The 24,345-nt window shown below is 49.3% G+C and overlaps 1 protein-coding gene across 1 annotated transcript in view; it reads left to right on the top strand.

Moving 5' to 3' along the window:
* GPR45 (G protein-coupled receptor 45) overlaps window positions 1-21,096 on the top strand; it is a 96,084-nt gene extending 74,988 nt beyond the window's left edge. Inside the window, exon 2 of the mRNA XM_017339358.4 lies at window positions 16,673-21,096. Within this exon, the coding sequence (XP_017194847.2) occupies window positions 16,932-18,050 (1,119 nt within the window). The 5' untranslated portion in view covers window positions 16,673-16,931 and the 3' untranslated portion in view covers window positions 18,051-21,096. The remainder of the gene's footprint in view (window positions 1-16,672) is intronic.
* Window positions 21,097-24,345: the final 3,249 nt, after the last annotated feature.

The raw sequence follows: 24,345 nt of genomic DNA, 5'->3' as shown, positions 1-24,345 counted from the left end.
TAGGCCAGGCTGAAGCCAAGAGCCAGCAGCTTGTTCCAGGTCTACCAAGCAAGTGCAGGGCCTGAAGCACTTGGGCCATCTTCTACTGCTTTCCCAGGCCACAGCAGAGAGCTGGATGGGAAGAGGAGCAGCTGGGACTTGAACCTTTGCCCATATGGACGCTGGCACTGCAGAGTGGCCCAACCTCTGTGCCACAGCACCGGCCCCACAAAACTTTTTTTAAGAAAGAAAAATGAAAACATCATTGTGCCCTGAATTAGTAGTAATCCCCTCTAAATAGTAATAACATAAATCAGGGAGTTTTTAAGTGCATTCTTTTGTGTTATTATGAATTATGAAAATTAGGAGGTTTTAAAAAAATCCATTCAAGCTTTTTTCAATTACTAGATCTCAAAGACACTTTTCTATGTGATTTAGTTCAAGGATATTTCCCCAAAGGGATGTAAACAATGTATAATCACAGTTCTGGAAGGCTTTTGTCTGGGTTACTTTGCACAGCTGACTGACTGTGGAGTTTTGGGGTACAGCAAAGATGCCACCAGGACTCCCGCTGGTCCCGCCCTGCTGCCCATCAGTAAGGACCGTCCAGAGGATGCACTCCGGAAATGAGCAGACCAGTTGTTCTCACGATGTTTAGAAGCTGCAGTGCTGACCCCAGGGATGGGGCCCCTCACACTCACAGCAGCTCAGAACCTCGGGGCCCTGCTTATTATAAGCAGGGTCTTTACAGCTGGGATCAAGTCAAGAGGGAATCATGCTGGGTTACAGTGGAACCTAAATGCTGTGGTGCTCTTAGAAGGAAAGGAGAGTGGGCTGGTGCTGTGGCGCAGCAGGTAAAGCTGCTGTCTGCAGTGCCGGCATCCCACATGGGTGCCGGTTCTAGTCCCGGCTGCTCCTGCTCCTCTTCCCATCCAACTCTCTGCTACGGTAGAAGATGATCCAAAGTCCTCAGTGCCCTGCACCCGCGTGGGAGACCTGGAGGAAGATCCTGGCTCCTGGCTTCAGATCAGCGCAGCTCCGGCTGTCGCAGCCAACTGGGGAGTGGACCAGCGAATGGAAGACCTCTCTCTCTCTCTCCCTCTCCTTCTCTTAGTAACTCCGCCTTTCAAATAAATAAATAAATCTTAAAAAAAAAAAGAAGAAGGAAAGGAGAGGACAGGCAGAGACATGGAACGCCTGGTGAAGACACAGGTGGAGATGGCGGTGACGCAGCTCCAAGCCAAGGAATGGTCAACAACACGACCAGGAGCCACCTGAAGCAGAGCGGGACAGAAAGGACTTTTCCTTAGAGCTTTCAAAGAGCTTGATTCTGGACTGCCAACAGCCAGAACTGCAAGAGAACACATTTTTGTTGATTTAAGCCCCCCACACCTGTAGTAATTTATTATGCAGCCCTAGAAGCCAGTAGATTCCCAAAGAGCCAACAGCCTACATCCGCTGGGCTGCAGGTCAGGTCAGCAGATGCTGTAAGATGCACAGTTCCCTTAGTGGCCTCACAGCTGAACACCACCAGATCTTACAGCGAAGGAGGAGCAGGACAATGAGGCTGAAGGAAAAAATGCCATAATAATATCAGTAATAGCAGTCAGTCTTCTCAGCACTGCACAGAGTGTATTGTTGGCTTGATCCTAAGAACTACCCTAGGAATTGTGCATGATTGTCTATATTTTATACATCAGGAAATGAGGTTCAGAAGATAAGGACTTTTCTCTGGTCACACAGAAAGAATCAAATTCCACCCTGACTGAGCCCACTCCCCAGCGCTAACCATTCTGCAGCACGTCCTTTCAGAGAGCAGGTCTTCCTGGACTGGGCTTTCCAAAGCAGCCTCCCAGTGCTAACCTCTTAGTAGTAAACATTGTCACAGGTGTTGACTCTGAGTGGCTCTTTTGTAAAGGTTTATTTTATTTATTTAGGAGGCAGAGTGATAGAGCAAGAGAGAGAGAGACAGAGAGAGACATCTTCCATCCACTGGTTCACTCCCCAGTGGATGCAACCAGGCTAGACCAGGCTGAAGCTAAGAGCCAGGAGCTCCAACTTGGTCTCCCACATGGGTGGCAGGGGTCCAGGTATGTGGGCCATCGTCTGCTGCTTTCCCAGGCACATTAGTAGGAAGCTGGATCAGAAGCAGAGTAGCTAGGACTTGAACCAGCATCTCAAGCAGTGGTTTAACCCACTGCACCACAACACTGGCCCCTTACTGTGTTTAGATGATCCATTAATGAGCTAGGTCACTGTGCATCCCACCTCTAGCTGGGCTGATCTGGACAGCCAGGAAAAATGGAAGAACTCCATTTCAATGCTCTTTTTCTCTTCATTTGCAACTCCCCAAAAGTCACCTCCTCCCTCAGCCTAACACAAGCACTTCCTGTTTAAAACAATAGCTGTTTAAAAAGTAAGGGTCCTTCAGCCTTTGCCCTGATTGTTGATGAACAACTTAATATGTTATCCCTCTTAGTATTTTTTTTGTTTGTTCTACTTAATACTATTGGTTGAATTCTGTAATTAATACAGAGTTATTCTTAAGTGTTGAAACTTAACTGAAAAGTGATCCCTGTTAAATATAAGAGTGGGAATCGAGGCCGGCGCCGCGGCTCACTAGGCTAATCCTCCACCTAGCGGTGCCGGCACACCAGGTTCTAGTCCTGGTTGGGGCGCCGGATTCTGTCCTGGTTGCCCCTCTTCCAGGCCAGCTCTCTGCTGTGGCCAGGGAGTGCAGTGGAGGATGGCCCAGGTGCTTGGGGCCTGCACCCCATGGGAGACCAGGAAAAGCACCTGGCTCCTGGCTCCTGCCATCGGATCAGCGCAGTGCGCCGGCAGCAGCGCGCCGGCTGCGCTGGCCATTGGAGGGTGAATCAACGGCAAAGGAAGACCTTTCTCTCTGTCTCTCTCTCTCACTGTCCACTCTGCCTGTCAAAAAAAAAAATATAAAAAATATATATATATAAAAGAGTGGGAATAAGAGAGGGAAGAGATGCACAATTTGGGACATGCTCAAGCTGACTTGCCCCAAACGGTAGAGTTAGAAACATACCAGGGGATTCCAATTCAATCCCATCAAGGTGGCGTGTACCAATGCCATCTCATTAGTCCAAGTGATCAATTTCTGTTCATAATTGATCATAATGATAGGACTAAGAACCAAGGGGATCACATAAACAAGACTAGTGTCTGCAAATACTAACCAATAGAATAAAAAAGGGAGAGAATGATCCAACATGGGAAGCGAGATACACAGCAGACTCATAGAATGGCGGATGTCCTAAACAGCACTCTGGCCTCAGAATCAGCCCTTAAGGCATGCGGATCCGACTGAAAAGCCCATGAGAGTATTTCAGGCATGGAAAGCCAAGACACTCTGGCAAAAAAACAAAAAAAACAAAAAAAACAAAAAAAACAAAAAAAAAAAAAAAACCTAAATGAAAGATCTCTGCGAGTGAGATCCCAGTGGAAAGAATAGGTCATCAAAGAAGGAGGTACCTTTCTTTGAAGGGAGGAGAGAACTTCTACTCTGACTACGACCTTGTCTAAATAAGATCAGATTCAGCGAACTCAAAAGGCTTCCATAGCCTTGGCAACTCATGACAAGAGCCTTGGGTGATTACTGATGCCATAAACAAGAGTGTCAATTTGTTAAGTCAACAACAAGAGTCACTGTGCACTTACTCCTCATGTAGGATCTCTGTCCTTAATGAGCTGTACATTGTGATTTAATGCTATAACTAGTACTCAAACAGTATTTTTCACTTTGTGTTTCTATGTGGAGGCAAACTGTTGAAATCTTTACTTAATATATACTAAACTGATCTTCTGTATATAAAGAGAATTGAAAATGAATCTTGATGTGAATGGAAGGGGAGAGGGAGTGGGAAAGGGGAGGGTTGCGGGTGGGAGGGAAGTTATGGGGGGAGAGCCATTGTAATCCATAAGCTGTACTTTGGAAATTTATATTCATTAAATAAAAGTTAAAAAAAAAAAGTAAGGGTCTTGGGGCTGGCACTGTGGCGCAGTAGGTTAATCCTCCGCCTACCATGCCAGCATCCCATACGGGTGCCGGTTTTAGTCCCTGCTGCTCCTCTTCAAATCCAGCTCTCTGCTGTGGCCTGGGATAGCAGTGGAGGATGGCCCAAGTGCTTGGGCCCTGCACCTGCATGGGAGACCAGGAAGAAGCTCCTGGCTCCTGGCTTCGGACTGACACAGCTCTGGCCATTGCGGCCATTTGGGGAGTGAACCAGAGGATGGAAGACCTCTCTGTGTCTCTCCCTCTCACTGTAACTCTACCTGTCAAATAAATAAATAAAATCTTAAAATTAAATAAATAAAATAAAATAAAAAGTAAGGGTCTTGTCAACTGGTATTTGACAAAAGAGCAAGACAACACAATGGAACCAAGGTGAAGAGAGTCTTTCCAACGAATGGTGCTGGGACGACTAGACACCACGTGCAAACAGACGAATCTAAACACAAATTTTAGACCGTTCACAAAAATGAACTTGAAATGGATCGCAGACCTATATGTCAAATGCATAGGAGAAAATCTGAAGACCTTGAATTGGTAATGCATCTAGTTCTAAGTGGCAAAACCACAGCAGTTGTGCTTTGGACTGTGGTCGGTGGTGCGTGCCAGGGGAGTTGGAGTGTTGCATTAAGGTGGGTGTGGTGGTGGTTAGGGCAGCTAGCCAGGGCTGCCACTCAGGCTCTTCCTTGTCAGTGCTGCCTCCTTGCCTGCATCAAAAGAAGCCATCCTGAAAAGGCTACATACTGTGCGCCTCCAGCTAGAAGACTGTCTGGAAAAGGCAAATCTGTGGACAAAGTAAAAAAAGAGAGCATTGGGTGCCAGGGGTTGACGGAGAGAGAGAAACGAAAAGGCAGAGCAGAGCACAGAGGAATTGTAGGGCAGTGAGAGTATTCTGAATGCATTGCCGTGCTGAGAATTGTGCATGTGTCAAAACCCATAGAATGCACACACCAAGGGTGACTGCCCTGCCTCAGAGTAGATTCTTGGGTCGTAGTAAGGTACGACTCTAGTGTAGATGTTGATAGTGAGGGTGGCTATGACGGGTCGGGAGGGGATAGATGGAAACTGTCTATACTTTCCTCTCGATTTTGCTGTGAACCTAGAAATGCTCTTAAAGCATGCAGCCTCTGGGGTTGGGGGAAGGAGTGATGGAACACAGAGTAGAACACAGCAGGCAGATCTCTGTGCAGGCAGGATTATGTGATGTAGTCAGGCAACCATAGATGTGGCGCTCTTTGCTAGCTTCTCATTTGCTTGAGTCGGGCTCAGCGTTTTATTACAGATGATACATTCTATCATGGTCTGCCTTAAGACTCTAGAATCTGCTCAATAAACCCAGGACAGCTTTCTTTCAAAAAAAAAAAAAAAAAACCACAGATTATTAGAGAGAGAGAGAGAATCATCTACTGCTTCATTCTCCAAATGACCATAACACTGGTCAGGCCAAGCCAGGAATCAGGAAGTCCATTCTGGTCTCCCACATGGGTAGCTGGGGCCCAAGTCATTGGGCCCTCATCTGCTGCTTTCCTAGGCACATTTGCAGGAAACTGGATCAGAAGCAAAGCAGCCGCGTCTTAAACCAATGCTCTGATACGGGATGCCAGCATTGCAAACCTCCTGTGCTACATTCTGGACCCCATGCCAGCTTTCCACAGGTCTTCAGCAGAGTGCATATGGAGAAAAGCAGAGCAAATTACACATTCTTTTTCTTTTAAAGATTTATTTATTTATTTGAAAAGCAGACCTACATCCTCTGGTTCACTCCCCAAATGGCTGCATAGACCAGAGCTGTGCCAATCCGAAGCCAGGAGCCAGGAGCTTCTTCTGGGTCTCCCATGCTGATGCAGGGGTCCAAGGACTTGGCCCATCTTCTACAACTTTCCCAGGCAATAGCAGAGAGCTGGATTGGAAGTGGAGCAGCTTGGACTCAAAACAGCGCCCATATGGAATGCCAGCACTGCAGGCGGCAGCTTTATGCACTATGCCACAGCGCCAGCCCCCAAATTACATGTTCTTAAATGGCATAGTGAGTCACTGAATCCCATCACCTGTCCCATGGTGACTGCTCAATAAATACTAATTAAACAAACGAATGAACGAATTCCCTGTCCAGAGTCCTAGAAACTTAGGCTTTCACATACAATTTCCTTTTTATTGATGATTTTTTTTACACGGCAGAGAAAGGAAACCATAGAGCCTGACAGTTGGCTCAAAGAAGCGTGACATTTCTTGAAGTTATGGCAATGTGCTTTCTGCTGGCTGGGGGTTCTGAGCCTCTCTTAGACAAGCATCACAAACTTCCGACTTAAAGGAACATTTAAAGATGGCCCAGGAGCAAGCTCCAGCTTCCAGCTTCACGAGGTGTAGGAAACGAGATCATGAAACTTTTTGCAAAGTGTTAACTCACATACATTTCAAATGGACCTGATTCAGAGGCACAGTGCTCATGAGAAACTCAGCCTCCACCTCCAGGAACCCACGCACCTGCAGTCAGTTCAGACAGTTCAGATTCTGGCAAGTTGTGTCCTTGGGACTGAATTTGCCATCTCTTCTGATAAAGACTCCTCCCCACCCTCATCGAGTGCCTTGTGATTTGAAGGGTGCATTTTCAAATATTGAATCGTCACCACAACCCTGCAGCGTAGTGTATTAGTTTTGTGTTGCTATAACTACAAGACCCTAAAAAAAACCTACTTAAGAAGGCTGATTATTTCAATTCATGGTTTTGGAGGTGCACAGTTCAAGTCTGGGCAGCTCCATTGGTATGCCAGCTGATGAGAGGAGTGGATGGTAGAACACTTGTTATGGGAGGATCCCATGGCAAGCCAGGAAGCAGAGAGAGAGAGAGAGAGAGAGAGAGGGCACATGGGTCTGTCTTTTTAAAGCCACTATGACTCAATCACAGCGGCCCCACCTTAGCAGCCTAATCCAATCTAATCACTTTGCAAGACCCCAGCCTCAATTCATCAACATAAGACCCTGGGATTGGGGCCGGCGTTGTGGCATGGCGGGTAAAGCCACCACCTGCAGTGCCGGCATCCCATATGGGTGCCAGTTCATATCCAGGCTGTTCCATTTCTGATCCAGCTCTCTGCTATGGCCTGGGAAAGCAGTGGAAAATGGCTCAAGTTTTGGGCCCCCGCACCTGTGTGGGAGACCCAGAGAGGAGGCTCCTGGCTCCTGGCTTCAGATTGGCACAGCTCCGGCAGTTGTAGCCAATTGGGGAGTGAATCAGTGGATGGAAGACCTCTCTCTCTCTCTCTCTCTCTCTCTCTCTCGTAATGCTGACTTTCAAATAAATAAATAAATCTTTACAAAAAAAAAAAAAGACCTTGGGATTTAAGCCCTTAACACATGGGCCTTTGGGGATCACCCAGACCGCTATCCAAACCATAACAGGTAGCTACCCCAACTCCTTGCTGCAAAAGAGGAAATTGAGGCTAAACAGCCAAGAAGCAGAGCCAAGACCACAGTCTAGGTCTCCGGAGTAGAGGGCCTGCCACCTCCTTATTTCCCATGTCCCTTCTGCCGCCTATTTTCTCGGTCCATGCGGCAGCTTCTGTTTACTTTGGTGGCTTTGTGCAGGCAAGTGAGTTAGGTTTGCCTTGTTTCCTGCCCCACTGACACACACGAATTCAGGGTCATGAATGCCACCCAGGCCAGGGCATACAGACTGAGAGTATCCCAATGAGTCTCTTACCTTCCCTGGGAAGGGGTCCTCTTCAGCATCACTCCCCTCTACATCAAGGGCAGTGGTAGGGCAGGGCAGGCAGGTGCTAGAGTTTCCAGGCCTTCCATTTGCATTGTTAAGGTCTTGGGTCATATTAGGAGCCTATTTTTTGGAAATAACTTGAAGCCACTACTAAAAAGTTCTGTCAGCTGATTACAAAGAGACGTGAAGGACCTGTTTGGGGGTGATAGAAATGTTCTCAACGTAGATTGTGGCTACAGTTACCCAGCATTATAAATTGATTGAAAAATCCTTGATTTATAAACTTATGATGGGAAAATGTTATGGTATGTAAATTATGTGTCTGTAAATCTGCTAAAACATTTAACTGTCATCAAAAATAGCTTTAAAATACATTTTTTCTATTTCAAATAAAAAGCCTATTTTTACCAGACTTATATGAAGGGTTTTTTTGTTTTTTGTTTGTTTGTTTGTTTGTTTGGTTTGGCTTTCTTTTTTTTCCAGAGTTAGGGCATGAGTGTCAAAAAACATTGCAAAATGTACTGGCATACTTAAAAAAGTCCAAAGGAAAAGGGAATTAAAAGATGAATTTATACTGGTGCAAAAAAGTTTTGAAATCCATGCAAACTTGTTCTCAGAAGACACATTTCCATGGAAATTTTTTTAACATTCCTCTTTATAAAAGGAATTTACAATTCCTTTTTTTAAAAATGATTTTTATTTATTTATTTGAGAAGTAGAGCGGCAGACAGAGAGGCAGAGACAGAGAGGTCTTCCATCCACATATTCCTTCCTGAAATGGCCAAAATGGCCGGAGCTGCACCGATCCGAAGACAGGAGCTTCTGCCAGGTCTCCCACGAGGGTGCAGGGGCCCAACCACTTGGGCCATCTTCCACTGCTTTCCCAGGCCATACCAGAGAGCTGGATCGGAAGAGGAGCAGCCAGGACATGAACCAGCCCCCACATGGAATGCTTGTGCAGTAAGCAGAGCCTTAGCCTGCCTTGCCATAGCGCTGGCCCTACAGGGCCCTACAGTTAGTTTTTGAGAAAACCAGGTTAGGGAGCTTGTGATTTTGGAGAAGCAAAAGGTTTTTTCCCAAGCAGCCCTGAGAAGCTCAAGGCGTTGGTATCAGGTTTTCTGCAGCCTTGCTGGGAGCCCCTCAGCCAGGTAGCTTGTGGCATCACCCAACTCTACCTGAAAAAAATGCAATATTTGCAGGTCTTATTTTTTTAGGATTTTGAAGAAGTGTTAATAGCCTCCGATTTCATTAAAAATATCACGCATTAAAAATATCACTTTGAAGCGAGTACCATCTGCTTTGTGCTTTGAGCAAAATCTTCATGTGTGGTTCAGGGACTTTCAAAGTCCTACCTGACACGCAACACCTGTAACGTAGCTCTGCCAGGGGCTGGAGAGTTGGCTTCTGGTGGTGAAATGGACAAACACAGTCTCCTGGATTCGCTGGGAAGCTGACCACGCAACGGAGGCAAGAGCTTTGCCTTCCACTGCAGCGAGCTGGTGCCACAAGGAGACACAACAACAGGTGTGGTAGGACCAGCCTGTAGGTTATGCCATACTTTTCAAAAGTACTTGCATAGCCCATGGCTCTCCTTGAAGCTAGAACAAGTACGATCAGAGTCATAATCTAAATCAGTAGCAGCAAGTTTGTCTGCACAACGAAACCCGTGTGTGAGATGGGTGGTTCAGAGGTGGGACTTCCCCAGGGCGGAGGAAAGGTGAGAAGGCCGGGAGAGCAGAAGAGAAGCTGTAACTCAACACCCCAATCTGTTGCCTGGAGCATCTCAACCAAACCACATAATTGGGTTAAGTTTGCACCTCTGCAAATGGGACTAGAATTGTAGCCATCCCTCTGTCATCTGTGGCCTCTGCTTGAGAGGATTCAACCAACCATGGCTCGACTATGTCCAAGAGGGATGGGTATTGGGGACACCTGCATCCCATACCAGAGTGCATGGATTTGAGTCTCTGCTCCACTTCTGCTCCCAGCTTCCTGCTGATGCACACCTGGGGAGGAGCTGGTCCTCCATTCCTGCCAGGAGACCTGGATTGAGTTCCCAGCTTCTGGATTTATCCTAGCCCAGCCCTGGCTGTTGTGGGCTTTTGGGGAGTGAACCAGCAGACGGGAGTTCTCTCTCTTTTTCTCTCTCCATCTCTCTGCCTTTCAAATAAATAGACTAAAAATTCTCTTAAAATTTTAAGAAAAATGTGCATCTGTACTGAACACATACACTCTTTTTATCATCATTCACTAAACAATGCAGTGCCACTATTTACAGTCTTTGTGTTGTATTTAAATCATCCAGGTACGGTTCACAGTACAGAGGAGGGTTGGGTAGGTTCTCTGGCAATACTAGACTACGTCACTGAAGGGACTAGAGCATCCTTGGGTTTTGGTACCTGTCAGGGCAGTGAGGGAGGTCTTGGAAGATCAGGGGATGACTCAATGCTGTCAGGTAGCTATAAGAAAGAAAAACAACATACTTTTGGCGCACTTGGTGTACTTTTAAATTGTGTTCAACTACTAAGAATTATGACCACTTCTTTGATCAAAGCAAGGCCTCCATCATCTTTGAACACTGTATGTATGGAGGCCTGAAATAGTCAAGCTGGCTGTTGGGAGGAATCTCCCCCCTCCATGGCTCTGAATTGGTCACTGGTGTGTCCAGGGTATTGACCCTCTCAGCCCTGGAGGCCGGCCATGGGCTAGTGGGCAGTCCCTCTGCTGTTCCAAGCAAATGCAGTAGTCTATGTGTGTCCTGTTTTGAAAAGGAGAAGAAAGCACCTCAAGTTGAACAAACAGGGTGGTGAGTGCGTCCCCACTCCACCCTGTGCCTCCTGTAGCTGTCGTGTTAAATCCTGCGTGCTCCGAAGCCAGCAATCTCCAATCTGTGGGGACAAATGCGTTCATGCTTGTTTGCTAGGGAAGGAAGCAGATGTGAAAGTTCCTCCATCTGCCGCGGGAGGGAAAGACGGGCCTGAGGGCAGCCTGTGTCCCAGGGTCTGTCCAGGATGCTCAGTGCTCCCCCCCAACACGCACGCACACACATGTACACGCACACACACACATGCACACGCACGCACACACATGCACACAGCCCTTGCTTGGCTTCCCTTACTCCTTATCTTTCCTGCTGAAATACATGATGATGGCGCTAGCTGCAGAACGCTGATTCATTCCTAATAGAAAAATGTCTGATGGGGAATTGTTAGCTGAGTGGCCTCTCTTCTCACAGCCCGAGGGTTAAGGCCATGGCCCCTGGAGTCAGCCCCTCCCATGGGCATCCCTCCAGCAGCCGTGAGGAATGGTTCCAGGACCACCTGCAGGTACCAATATCTGCAGATGCTCAAGTCGCTTACAGAGCATGGTGCAGTCTTTGCAAAGAGCCAACATACATCCTGCCGTGGGCTGGAAATCACCTCTAGATGCCTTATAGCACCTAACACGATGGAAATGCTATGTAAGTAGTCGCTTGTACTACTCCATTGCTTAGGGCATAATGACAAAGGGAAAGAAAGATCTGTATGTACTAATTTCCCCCACTGTTTTCAACCTGTTATAAGTGTGAGTATCCCAATTTTTATTCCAAGTTCTTGCCTCCATGGAGATAAGAATTCAAAGCAGAGGTATACAGGCAGTGCCCAAGTGGGAGCAGGATTTATTTAAAAGGGAGGGGGTGAATATGCACTCATGCGTGAGTGTGGGCAACCCCCACAGAGAAATATGCAGCAAGAGTGGGCCTGAGTTGCCAACAACGAGCTAGGGGAGGGGTGGCAAAGGCCAGAAGCCAAAAGAGGAAAGGGCTACTCCCAAGTTATCAGTCCCAGTTATGAGGTAGGGGGTGGCACACTAGTTGGGGTGAGTTTAGTATGTGTGAGGCTTTCTGGGGGTTTTCACGGCACCTTCGCACGGAGCCTGACTTCCATGTAGCCATCATGGTGTCTCCTCCTTCCTGGTCACAGATGAAATACAGGTGCATCATGGGAAAGTGGGCCTATTAGATTGACAGCTAAGGGGGTGGAGTTCCAACGCAGGGCTGTGCAGACTTGGGAAGAAAATATTCCAGCTCAACTATTCCTACCAGATCTTCTTGCCTCGTTCCCCAATATCCTCAGAGTCAGTTGAGTCCTTAGATGGGGAACCCGCAGAGGCAGAAGTCTGTGCTGTCTGTAACTATGTGCCCATCAATTTCCTCACCTGTAAGGAGGCACAGATGCGAGGGTTAAAGGAGAGAAGCTATGACAAACATTGCCACCCCTGGGAACACCTAGCCTCTGGCTGGCTTGGTAGAACAAGAACTCCTGGGGCCCCATCACCTCCCAGCATTGCTCATTCTGTAGACTAAGGTGACTCCGACAACTTGCATCGAGCAAGCTTCCCAGTGCAACTGATGAGGCAGGCCCATGGACCAGCTTTCAGAACCACCCAACTGGGAGCCAGCGTTGTGGTGTAATGGGTAAAGTCACTACATCATCATGCTGACATCCCGTGTGGACACCAGTTTGAGTTCTGGCGGCTCCACTTTTGATCCATCTCCCTGCTAATGGCCTGGGGAAAGCAGTGGAAGATGGTCCAAGTGTTTGGACCCCTGCCACCTTCATGAGAGACCTGGAGGAAGCTCCTGGCTCCCGACTTACGCCTAGTCTGTCCCTGGTCATTGCAGCCATTTGGGGAATGAGCCAGAGGATGGAAGAAATTTCTATCTGTGTATGTCTCTCTCTCTCTCTACCTCTGTATCTCTGACTTTCAAAATAAATTTTAAAATCTTAAAAAAAAAAAAAAACCACTCAGCTATGTAAAAAGCTCAACCTGCACCTCATGAGTACACGTGAAACTTTAGCCATCGCTGAGAATGGGCAGTCAGAACTTGTTTCATAAAAGGCTTCCCAAATCTTGTCTGTCTGAAAATTCTCCCCAAGGGGCTTGCTCGGATTGAGGAATAAAAAATGCAGGTCCCTTCGAGCTTCCTTTTCTCAGAAGCTGAGCCACATGGCACGGCACCTGTGCCTAAACACGGCTACTTGATGTGTTGCTTTTGGCTGCTCTCACGTATCTTTTCACTGCCAATAAAGTTGTTGCGATTGAAAGAGACCATCTGTGTGAGGCTGCAGGTAATGCCAGAGTGAAGCTGTTGGCCCAGCAAAGCGCTGCTCCCCACTCTCCTGTCTGCTAGGTTGACTTCACTTGATCCAATTTGTTCTTCTGGAGCAGGGATTTCAAATCCAGTGGAACAAACACCAGTTGGTTCCCTGGAACAACATTTTAGACGATGGAGAAAGAGTCTATCAGATTTCCTGGCCTTTGGCTGAACCAGCAGAAAGTAAATCTTATTGGATGCACAGATATAGGCGAAGGCATTTATATAAAATTCCAACTCTGATCGTCCAAATGTAGATGTACCTGTGGGACTGTTTTGCAGTGGTATTAAAAATAGTTCCTTTTTTTAAGAATTATTTTATTTGAAAGACAGAGATACAAGAGAGGGAGAGCCAGAGAGAGAGGTCTTCCATTCCCCTGGTTCATTCCCCAAATAACTGCAAAAGCCAGAGTTGAGCTGATCTGAAGCCAGGAGCCAGGAGCTTCTTCCAGGTCTCCCACAGGGGTGCAGGGACCCAAGGACTTGGGCCATCTTCTGCTGCTTTCCCAGGCCACTGCAGAAAGCTGGATTGGAAGAGGAGCAGCCGGGACACAAACTGGTACCCATATGGGATGCCGGCACTGCAAGTTGGGGCTTTAACCCATTGTGCCACAGCACCGGGCCCTGAAAAACAGTTTCATAAGAATCACTTACTCTATAGTGCACTGCCTTAAGTATTTTGCTCTCTTAAGAGTGGATGGTGGCCTTGCTCCAGGAACCTGGGCAGAGATTGGCCAAGGTCAAGGTTCAGGGTTCAGGGGCACAGCTGCCCAGGACAGAGACCCACTCAGGGCTCTTAAGTAAATGCCCTGACCATACTGTATGTGGCAGTGAAGGTTTAGGATGTGGGTGGTGGGATCCCAGGGGAAAGCCCTGCTCTTCCTGGCACTGGAAAGCCCTCAGCTTAAGGACTGACTCCTGCCCTACAAGGTGTCCATGATCACACCACTCAGTGAGAGGACTTGTGGGGAGATGGACCCACGGTGTCTATTTGTCTATTATTTATTTATTTGAAAGGCAGTACAGAGGCAGAGAGAGAGACAGAGACAGAGAGACAGAGAGAGACAGAGAGGTCTTCCATCTGCCGGTTCACTCCCCAAATGGCTGCAATGGCCGGAGCTCCACCGATCTGAAGCCAGGAGCCAGGAGCTTCTTCCAGGTCTCCTACATGGGTGCAGAGGCCCAAGGACTTGGGCCATCTTCTACGGCTTTCCCAGGCCACAGCAGAGTGCTGATCAGAAGTGGAGCATCCAGGACCTGAATTGGCGCCCATATGGGATGCCGACACTGTAGGCCATGGCTTTACCTGCTACGCCACAGTGCCGGGCCCTTGAGGTTTTTTTTTTTGCTTAACACTTTGGATATATCAATCCACTGCCTTGCTGCCTCTGAGACTTCTGATGAGAAATCTTCTGGTAATTTTATTGAGAATAATTGTATGTGACAGATTGCACCCATAAGGGATGCCGTCACTGCAGGCAGTGGCTTTACCCACTACGCCACAGCGCCAGCTCCTCCATGGATTTTTTGAAGTACCACAGCAGTACAGTTATCTGAGATGTTACTATTTGGGATAACTAGGCAAAGTGTTTATGGGATCTCAACATATTCTTTCTTAAAAAAAAAAAAAGATGTATTTATTTGAAAAGTATCCGAATGCTAGAGAGAGAGAGAGAGAGAGAGAGAGAGAGAGAGAGATTGATTCCCTGGTTCACTCCCCAAATAGCTGCAACAGCCATGTGTGGGACAGACTGAAGCCAGGAGCCAAGAGCTTCAACCAGCTCCCCGATGTGGGTGGCAGGGACCCAAGCACCTGGATCATCATTATCTGTGGCTTTCTCTGCAGCATTAGCAGTGAGCTGGATTGGAAGCAGAGCAGCAGGGACTCAAACTCAGGTAGGGGATGCCAGTGTTGCAAGTAGCAGCTTAACCCGCGGTGCCACCACGTTAGCCCCAGTGTGTTATCTCTCATACTCTGTGAATTTGCACTTTTCTCAAAATTAAATTAATATCCTTAAAGGTTTTAAAATGAAAAATCAGACAGAAGTGTCTGCTTACCATTTGCTGTGAGTGTAGATGCTACGTAAAGTTTTCTGATTTCACACACACACACACACACACACAAATACACAAATACAGAAGGAGAGGTGGGATGAAACTTAGTAAGGATGTATGCTTATGGCCTTGATGGTGGTCATGGTTTCATGGTATATTCTTACCCCACACTCATGAAGATGTAAATACACACAGCTTTTTACATGTTAGTCTCACTGAATAAAGTGGGTTTTCTTTCTTTCTTTTTTTTAAAGAAAGCTAAATGGGGCCGGTGCTGTGGTACAGTGGGTTAAAACCCTGGCCTGAAGCACCAGCATCCCATATGGGCACCGGTTCTAGTCCTAGCTGCTCCACTTCCGATCCAGCTCTCTGCTGTGCCTGAGAAATCAGTGAAAGATGGCTCGAGTCCTTGGGCCCCTGCACCTGTGTGGGAAACCCAGAGAAGCTCCTGGCTCCTGGTTTTGGATCGGCACGGCTCTGACTGTTGCAGCCAATTGGGGAGTGAACCAGCAGATGGAAGACTTTTCTCTCTCTCTCTCCCTCTCTCTTTCCCTCTCTCCCTCTCTCTGTGTAACTCTTTCAAATAAATAAATAAATCTTAAAAAAAAAAAAGCTAAACAACTATTATAGCAGCAGCATTAACTCTAGACGGATCTATCAGGCAGTTCCCAGGTGCCAGGCCCTGCTGTAAGCTCTGGGGACACAGCAGAAACTCACACAGACAGAAACTCCTGCCCTGTGGAGCCAGCGTTGTAACACAATGGGCTCATCCCAGGCTTCGTTCATCAGGGCTTCCTGAAACGCAAGTGATGACATAAATGCTTATGACGTGCAGTTGGTGACTTAAGTGTTTGCATTCTCAGTTCCCCAAAGTAGAGCTGCTCAGGTTTTCCTGGGCTGCTGGACAAGACCCAGAAAAGAAGTGTGACGAGGGCAACTTTGTCCCAAAGCGTGAGTGAGTGAGTCATTCTCCATTCTAGGGTTCAGCAAAACAATTGCCCCTCACTACTACTCCCTGGGAGTTGGTTCCAGGAATTTTCATAGATACCAAAATCTGCTTGGGGGCCGGCGCTGTGGCGCAGTGGGTTAACGCCCTGGCCTGAAGCGCCGGCATCCCATATGGGCACTGGTTCAAGACCCGGCTGCTCCACTTTCGATCCAGCTCTCTGCTATGGCCTGGGAAAGCAGTAGAAGATGGCCCAAGTGCTTGGGCCCCTGAACCCATGTGGGAGACCCGGAAAAAGCTCCTGGTTCCTGGCTTAGGATTGGCACAGCTCCGGCCGTTGCAGCCATCTGGAGAGTGAATCAGTGGATGGAATCTCTCTCTCTCTCTCTCTGTCTCTCTGCCTCTCCTCTCTCTGTGTAACTCTGACTTCCAAATAAATAAATAAATAAATAAATCTTTTTTAAAAAAAATCTGCACATGTTCCAGTCCCTTATGAAAGTTGGGATAGTGTTTGCATAGAGCCTACACATATTCTCCCATAACTTTATTCCATCTCTAGCATGCTTATAATACCTACTGCAATGCAAAACCCACGTAAACAGTTGCTCTACTGTTTTGTTTAGGGAATGACAAGAAGAAAATCTGTGAATTTTTTTTCCTGAACAGATGGTTGAATCCAAAGACGTGGAGCCCACAGAGAGAGGGACCAGCCTGTACCTGTAAAATTTAAATATATGTTCTAGGTGACACACTTGGACAAAAAAAAATCTAACACACTTCTTTTTGTACACTTGCTTGCTCTAGGCTGAGTGTCCACCTAAGAAACTGTAAGCACGACTGGTTGCCACAGAGATGAAGATGATGCAGGTGTGATTGGTGAACCACAAGTCCCAGCTAGTGCTCCCAAAGAAAGACGCATCTCCAGATCATTGCAGCGCCCTGGAAACTCACAGACGTGGAGACGGAAGATGCAGCCCGCAGACAGAAGACGGGAGCTGCCCAAGCGCTGAGGGGTGCGGAGCCTTTGCAGCCAGCTCTGCCGGCCTCTGAGCGTCTGTCGGCCATGGCCTGTAACAGCACATCCCTCCAGATTTACGAACACTGGCTGCTCAATGGCAGCAACGGGTCGGACTCCGGGGCCACGCCCCTGCCAGCCCCGCTCAGGATATCCCTGGCAATAGCAATGCTGCTGATGATCGCGGTCGGTTTCCTAGGCAACACCGTGGTCTGTATCATAGTGTACCAGAGGCCGGCCATGCGCTCCGCCATCAACCTGCTGCTGGCCACACTGGCCTTCTCCGACATCATGCTGTCCTTATGTTGCATGCCCTTCACCGCCGTCACCCTCATCACCGTGCGCTGGCACTTTGGGGACCACTTTTGCCGGCTGTCGGCCACGCTCTACTGGTTTTTCGTCCTGGAGGGCGTGGCCATCCTGCTCATCATCAGCGTGGACCGCTTTCTCATTATCGTGCAGCGCCAGGACAAGCTGAATCCCCGGCGGGCCAAGGTCATTATCGCAGTCTCCTGGGTGCTGTCTTTCTGCATCGCGGTCCCCTCACTCACCGGCCGGACGTTCGTGGAGGTGCCCGCACGGGCCCCGCAGTGTGTGCTAGGCTACACCGAGCTGCCTGCAGACCGCGCGTACGTGGTGATGTTGGTGGTGGCCGTGTTCTTCGTGCCCTTCGGGGTCATGCTGTGCTCCTACCTGTGTATCCTCAACACAGTCCGGAAGAACGCCGTGCGCGTGCACAACCAGTCGGACAGCCTGGACCTCAGGCACCTCACCAAGGCCGGCCTGAGACGGCTGCAGCGGCAGCAGCAGGTCAGCCTGGACTTGAGCTTCAAAACCAAGGCCTTCACCACCATCCTCATCCTCTTCGTGGGCTTCTCGCTCTGCTGGCTGCCCCATTCCGTCTATAGCCTCCTGTCTGTGTTCAGCCGGAGGTTTTACTACAGCGCCTCCTTTTACAACACCAGTACCTGCATCCTGTGGCTCAGTTACCTCAAGTCTGTCTTCAACCCCATTGTCTACTGCTGGAGGATAAAAAAATTCCGTGAGGCCTGCATAGAGTTGCTACCCCAGACCTTCCAGATCCTTCCCAAAGTGCCTGAGCGGCTTCGAAGGAGAATCCAGCCAAGCACAGTCTATGTGTGCAACGAAAACCAGTCTGCTGTTTAGGGCAGGGCAGAAGGGGCAGTGCGGGGCCCCAGTGTCCAGCACCAGGTTTTCCAGTCCTTTCCGGCACTTTTGTCATTTGTCTGCATTGTGTGGTGACTACTGTCTAAGCACAAGAGGACTCATCTGACAACAGATGAGCTTCGGCTCCCAAATCACAAATTTCAGCAAGGTGAATTGGGCTTTGACAGGCATTGCAAGGTGGTTGAGGCCAAACAGGCGTGGGGTAGGGGAGAGCAGAAGTGGGGCAGAGAGTTAGGGAAGAGGAGGGAGGCAGCAAGGGAAAGTGGTTGAAGATGGGGCAGGCAGAGATGGAAAATCCCGAGTCTGCCAGTCTGAGCCTCCTTTGACATCTGCTGGAGAGAAACCCCTGGTGCCATATTCTGATGGGAGAAACCCAAGGAGGTGCCATCTCACGGGTCAACATCACTCCTTGGATGCTTGCATTCTTCAGAGTTCTTTAGGCTTATGGTGTACGGGGAATCAGGCAAGCTTCCTGTTCACTGGTCAGTTGTGCATTTCCGACCACGCCAAATCATCCTTTCTAGAAAGAAACCAAACTCCCACTGGGAAGCAGAGCGGGCCCCTGGGTTTTGGAGGAAGATGCAGCCGGCAGACAGAAGACGGGAGCTGCCCAAGCGCTGACGGGGGCAGAGCCTTTGCAGCCAGTGTGGTGTGTGGGAGGGCTCAGGGGTCTGAGGCACACAGGAGATTCTGCTACAGCTCAGCCTGAATTGAGAAGCCCACCCGTGTCACATGTGTGTCTTCAGTCCTGCCCCTATGCCTGGCCCAAGCCAGCTGCTCTTCTGCCACTTCCCTCCTTCCCTCCACCCATTACCACACCTCCCTCTGTTCACGTCTCCTGCATTTGCAGTGGGGTGCAGAAGCACCTGCAAGAACCCAACCATTGACTACATGCAGTGACTCGCTTCGGTGTCGGGAGCCGGTGTCGTCGCTGGCTTTGTTTACACATTGCCCCTGCACACCCTGAGCGGGGCTCCAGAGCCCCCGTGAGTCACCAGATCCGTTCTACGTGGAGTGCTGCTGCAGGGGGCCCCATCGACCTCTGTGCTCCTCCTACCTCACTCAGATCCGCTGCTGCCGACTGTGCACCTGCCCTGGACCGTGCTGGGGAGTGAAGCTGCCTAGAGAAGAGCCCCCTGCTTGGGCTGGACCTTAGCCTCCACGCCCACGTCCATGCGACGTCACTGGGAGCTCCCCACTTGGGAAGCCCTGAGTCCTTTGAGCTCTCTCTGCAGTCTCTGATCTGGAGAGAGTGGGGCATTTCAGGAGTGGTTTGGGAAGTCTGATTCCAGGTCTGACTGTGACAGCCACTGGTGGTGTGACCGTCTCGTTTCACCTCACCTCTCTGGCTCTGTTTCCTCATCGGCCAAGCCTAAAAAAGCGGGTCTGGATCTCCAATGTCCTCACCATTCCTCAAGCACTCTGATTCTAAAACGGGTGTTTTCTACCCACAGTCACCAGGTTCCCCTGCATCTACCTGTTGTCCCACGTAACGAGCATCTATTAAGTGCCTACGAGGTGTAAGGCACTGTTAGGGAGACAGCGATGAGTAAGGCCGGGGTCCTGCCCAACAGCTGCCCAGTCTATCTCAGCATCATGGTAACTCAGCCCCAGGGCACAGAAGCTCCAGGTTTGCTTCCGGTCGAACTTTTTTTTATGGTGTATTAAGAGGCCAGCTCCCCTCCTTACCTTTGACAGTGAGGCAGAGGGCAGGGAAGGAAAGGGAGTGAGAAGAAGAGCCTAATTCACATTAACCTAAGCCTGGAGGAGGGCTTGGCAAGAAAATCATTGATACTTGTTATCACCAATGTCACCTTCCTGTTATATCCAGGATTGAAAGAGAGAGAGAGAGAGAGAGAGAGAGAGAGAGAGAGAGAAACACAGGCAACTGGTATGGGATTGATTGAAGATTCTGTATCCAGAGTGTACCCAGCAAGGTCCGGATTTGCCCTTAGTTCCCATGGGGCAGAACTGGTCACAGGGTCCCGCGGTGCCCACCAAGGGGACCACGCCCATGGGCACCTCCTCCTCTCAGGTGGGCATTTAGGGACATTTTCTTCAGGAAACTTGAGCAAAAGAGAAATCACAAAACTGAGTGAATGAAGGAACCAATATCTCCACCCGTCAGTGTTGTGTGATGTATGTTGCCCAGTAATATGTAAGTTTCAGAGTAATAATTTTGTATATATTTTAAATAAAGTATCACTGCTCTTTCAGTGTACATCCGGGTCAGTTTGTCATTACTGTCTTTGGAGAGGAGCTTCCATAAGGAGGAAGAGGATTATTTTGCCTTATGGTTTGGAGGTTCATGGGTGACCCCATCAATTCTGGAAGAATCACACAGTGGAAGATCACACAGTGAACCAGGGAGCAGAGGGGGAAGCTACCCTGACCTTGGCTTCCATAACCAGCCCTCTCTTGAAGACTACCTTTCAAGGGCATGCCCCCAGGGACCTAAACAAGTCCATTAGGCCCACCTCCCAGATGCCATCATTAGATAAGTCTCCACCCTTCACCCATCAAGCCATTAGCAGTTAACTAAGACTTTAAACATCTGCATGAGTTCGGAGAGCCAGATCCCATTCAAAGTTTCACAGGTGTCTAAGACCACGCTGCTGCCAAAACTCACACCAAGCCCACGACAGCAATGTCCAGCGCCTCTGTGTTGTCATCCATGCTGTTGCTGTAACAGAACATCCTGGACTGGCCCTTTATTAGTGTTAGAAATGTGTTCCTTGGGGCCGGCACTGTGGCACAGCAGGTTAAAGCCCTGACCTGAAGCGCCGGCATCCCATATGGCGCTGGTTCTAGTCCCAGCTGCTCCTCTTCTGATCCAGCTCTCTGCTATGGCCTGGGAAAGCAGTAGAAGATGGCCCAAGTCCTTGGGCCCCTGCACCTGCATGGGAGACCTGGAGGAAGCTCCTGGCTCCTGGCTTTGGATCGGCGCAGCTCCAGCCATTGCGGGCATCTGAGGAGTGAACCAGCAGATGGAAGATCTCTCTCTCTCTTCTCTGTCTCTACCTCTCTCTGTAACTCTCTTTCAAATAAATAAAATAAATCTTTAAAAAAAAAGAAGAAAAAAGATATGTGTTTCTTACCGGTTTTGGAGGCTGAGGGGTTCAAGATCAAGGCAAGACAGCTCTGGTGTGTACATGAGTGTGTGAGCACGTGGGTGTGTGAGCATGTGGGTGTGTGCAGGTGGTGTGGGCACATGCCCCAGGTTCCTCTGGGACTAGGAGAGGCACCAGAGACTGCCTGCCATGTCCACAGCGCACACTAGTGGCTGGGGCACAGTTACGCTTCTCCCTGCTAGCCTGATGGGAACAGAAAGAACTGTTCTGTAGGAGACACGCTGAGGTGAGACCAGAACGTTCCCTCTGGCTCTATGAAACTGAGGCCACTGATCTGTGTAGGTCAACCCCTGAAGATCCGCAGGCCCCTCTGATACGAACAACTCACCTGCTCTGGTTCTTTGTGCTCCATCTCTGTGTGCTGTTTGAAACTTTCTCAGTCTAGGGGAAAATGACCAAGTTCACCCTTGGAAGCGTTTTCTAAAAGCAAGCCTTGATGCTCTGAGGCGCCTACCTGCGGGAGTGTGCGTTGAAACACCACCACCTCTTCCCTCAGATTTGGCGGTGCCGTCACGAAGCCTTTGGAGGCTTTATTATACTAGGATGAAGGGGCTCACAGCTCACCGTGGAAGACAAACAAGACTGAACAATTTAAAAAGGGATCGGGACAAACGGAAAGAGTCATCCGCTTTTACAGAGATCAGAAGTGAGGAGTGGGGGGTGAGGGGGACACGGTGCCAGGAGGTGCTTTCTCCCCAAGGCCACCAGAGTCGCTCTGGCATTGCACCAGCCTCCCAGGAGAGGTGCTAGTCTTGCCTGCCAGGATTCGCAGGTGCCCCTCCAAACCTGCACAGGTGACGGCTGGCAGGCACCCTCGGATTTCTCTCCCGTCCATCCAGAGGAGCACTCGGGCTCTCCCCGGAGATGACGCACCGCAAGCTTCTGTGGCCAAATCTCTTGCAGGTGCACCCGAGCCTCCTCTGTCTTACACATCTCTCCATTCCTGACCTTCTTCCCTAGTGGCTTAGTCCGTTTCCTGTTGCTGGAACAGAATACCCGAGACCGGGTAATCTCAGAAGTGTATTTTGTCTCGTGGTTCTGGGGGCTGGAAGTGGAAGTCCAGGGAGCAGCAGGGAGGGCCACGCTTCTCCAGCTCCTGATGGAAATGCAGAGAGGCAGCAGGTGCGTGCAGAACAGACAAAATGCAGTCTTCTTTCATAACAAGCCGCTCCATTGCCGCGGGAGCAAGAACTCACATACGAAAGATGCGAATCCATTTGCCGGGGCTTGGCCCTCACGCCAAACACCTCCCACCAGGCCCCTTCTTTTTTATTTATTTATTTATTTATTTATTTATTTATTTATTTTTTGACAGGCAGAGTGGACAGTGAGAGAGAGAGACAGAGAGAAAGGTCTTCCTTTGCCGTTGGTTCACCCTCCAATGGCCGCCGCGGCTGGCGCGCTGCAGCCGGCGCACCCCACTGTTCCGATGGCAGGAGCCAGGTACTTATCCTGGTCTCCGATGAGGTGCAGGGCCCAAGCACTTGGGCCATCCTCCACTGCACTCCTGGGCCACAGCAGAGAGCTGGCCTGGAAGAGGGGCAACCGGGACAGAATCCGGCATCCCGACCGGGACTAGAACCCGGGGTGCCTGCGCCGCAAGGCGGAGGATTAGCCTAGTGAGCCGTGGCGCCAGCCCCAGGCCCCTTCTTCAGCAAAATTCAGATCACTCTGAGCCACAACTTTGTGGCTTGGTTTTTTCTTTCCCTCCCTCCCTCCCTCCCTTTCTTCCTGTTTTGAAATGATTTGGATGCATAGTAGCCTCCCACAGTGTGGAAGACCTTCAAGTACTCCTTGTTTTGGATATTTGGGGATTTTTTTCTTTTCCTTTCCTTTTCGCTATTTTTAAAATGCTGTAATGAGCAACTTTGACATAAGTGTCCCTGCCTAGCTGCTGATTGTTTTCCTAAAATAAACTTTCAAATGTGCCTCGGCAGCCTTGAATGCCATAAGAAATTGTTCTTCCGAAAGTTTGTCTCCAGTGATTCTCCCACCAGCTGAGCATAAGAATCATGGAAAGCCAATGGCGCTGTGGCGTAGTGGGCTAAGCCTCTGCCTGAGGCACCAGCATCCCACATGGGCGCCAGTTCAAGTCCCAGCTGCTCCACTTGCCATACAGCTTCCTGCTAATGGCCTGGGAAAGCAGTGGAAGGTGGCCCAAGTCCTTGGACCTCTGCACCTATGTGGGAGACCAGGAAGAAGCTCCTGGCTCCTGTTCAGATCGGCCCAGCTCCGGCCGTTGCAGCCATTTGAGGAGTGAACCAGCAGATGGAAGACCTCTCTGTTTCTCTCTCTGCAATTCTGCCTCTCAAATAAATAAATAAATGGCATAGTGTTTAAGATGCCATCCTATATCACGTCCCATCTCAGAGTGCCTGGGCTTGAGCCACGCTCTGCTTCCAACTCCAGCTTCCTGCTAATGTGCAACCTGGGAAGTGACGGCTCCAGAACTTGGATCCCTGCCAGCGACGTGACACATCTGGATTGAATTCCTGTCTGGCCTTGGCCAGGCATTGGCTGTTGTAGGCATTTGGGGAGTAAACAGCCAAAGAGAAATCTTTCTCCATCTATCTCTGGCTCTCTGCCTTTTAAATTAATCAAAATAAATTAAGATGTTAAGTTCATTTAAAATTTTGAAATTCCTGCCTATAAGGTCACAAAAGGTACATGTTACAGGAAACACTACATGAAGTTAAAATATTTCTGTGCAAAATTAAACTCATCTCTTACTTTCATTTTCCATGAATTTTCTAAGTGCCCCCATGTTACCCATTGTGGGGAGCAACTCGGACTAGACTGTTACTCGAATTAACATCTGCTCTCCCACAATATGGCGCTGGGAGAGGAGGAAACAGCTTCTACACAGCTGCCTCCAGTTCAATCAATAAACAGCAGGACCTGCTCCTGATTGGAGGAGAGCAGCATACTCGGCGTGTGGGTAGCAGAGTTGGGATTGGTGGAAGAGGACTATAAAGGAGAAGAGAGACAACATGCACCGGGAACATCTATCTGAAGGAACACCTGAGCAGCCCCCCAGAGAGCCGGCCGGCGGTGTGCCGCTCCCCCGCAGAAGTGGGGAAAGTGGCAGGGGGAACCGCCCTTCCACAGAGGTGGAAGGGACGGTAGCCAACCCGGGAAGAACC

Source organism: Oryctolagus cuniculus, chromosome 2, assembly GCF_051225735.1.
Source record: "Oryctolagus cuniculus isolate XC-2025 breed Fujian yellow rabbit chromosome 2, ASM5122573v1, whole genome shotgun sequence".
In the NCBI taxonomy this organism is placed as follows: Eukaryota; Metazoa; Chordata; class Mammalia; order Lagomorpha; family Leporidae; genus Oryctolagus; species Oryctolagus cuniculus.
This window is presented reverse-complemented; position numbering and strand designations above follow the sequence as displayed.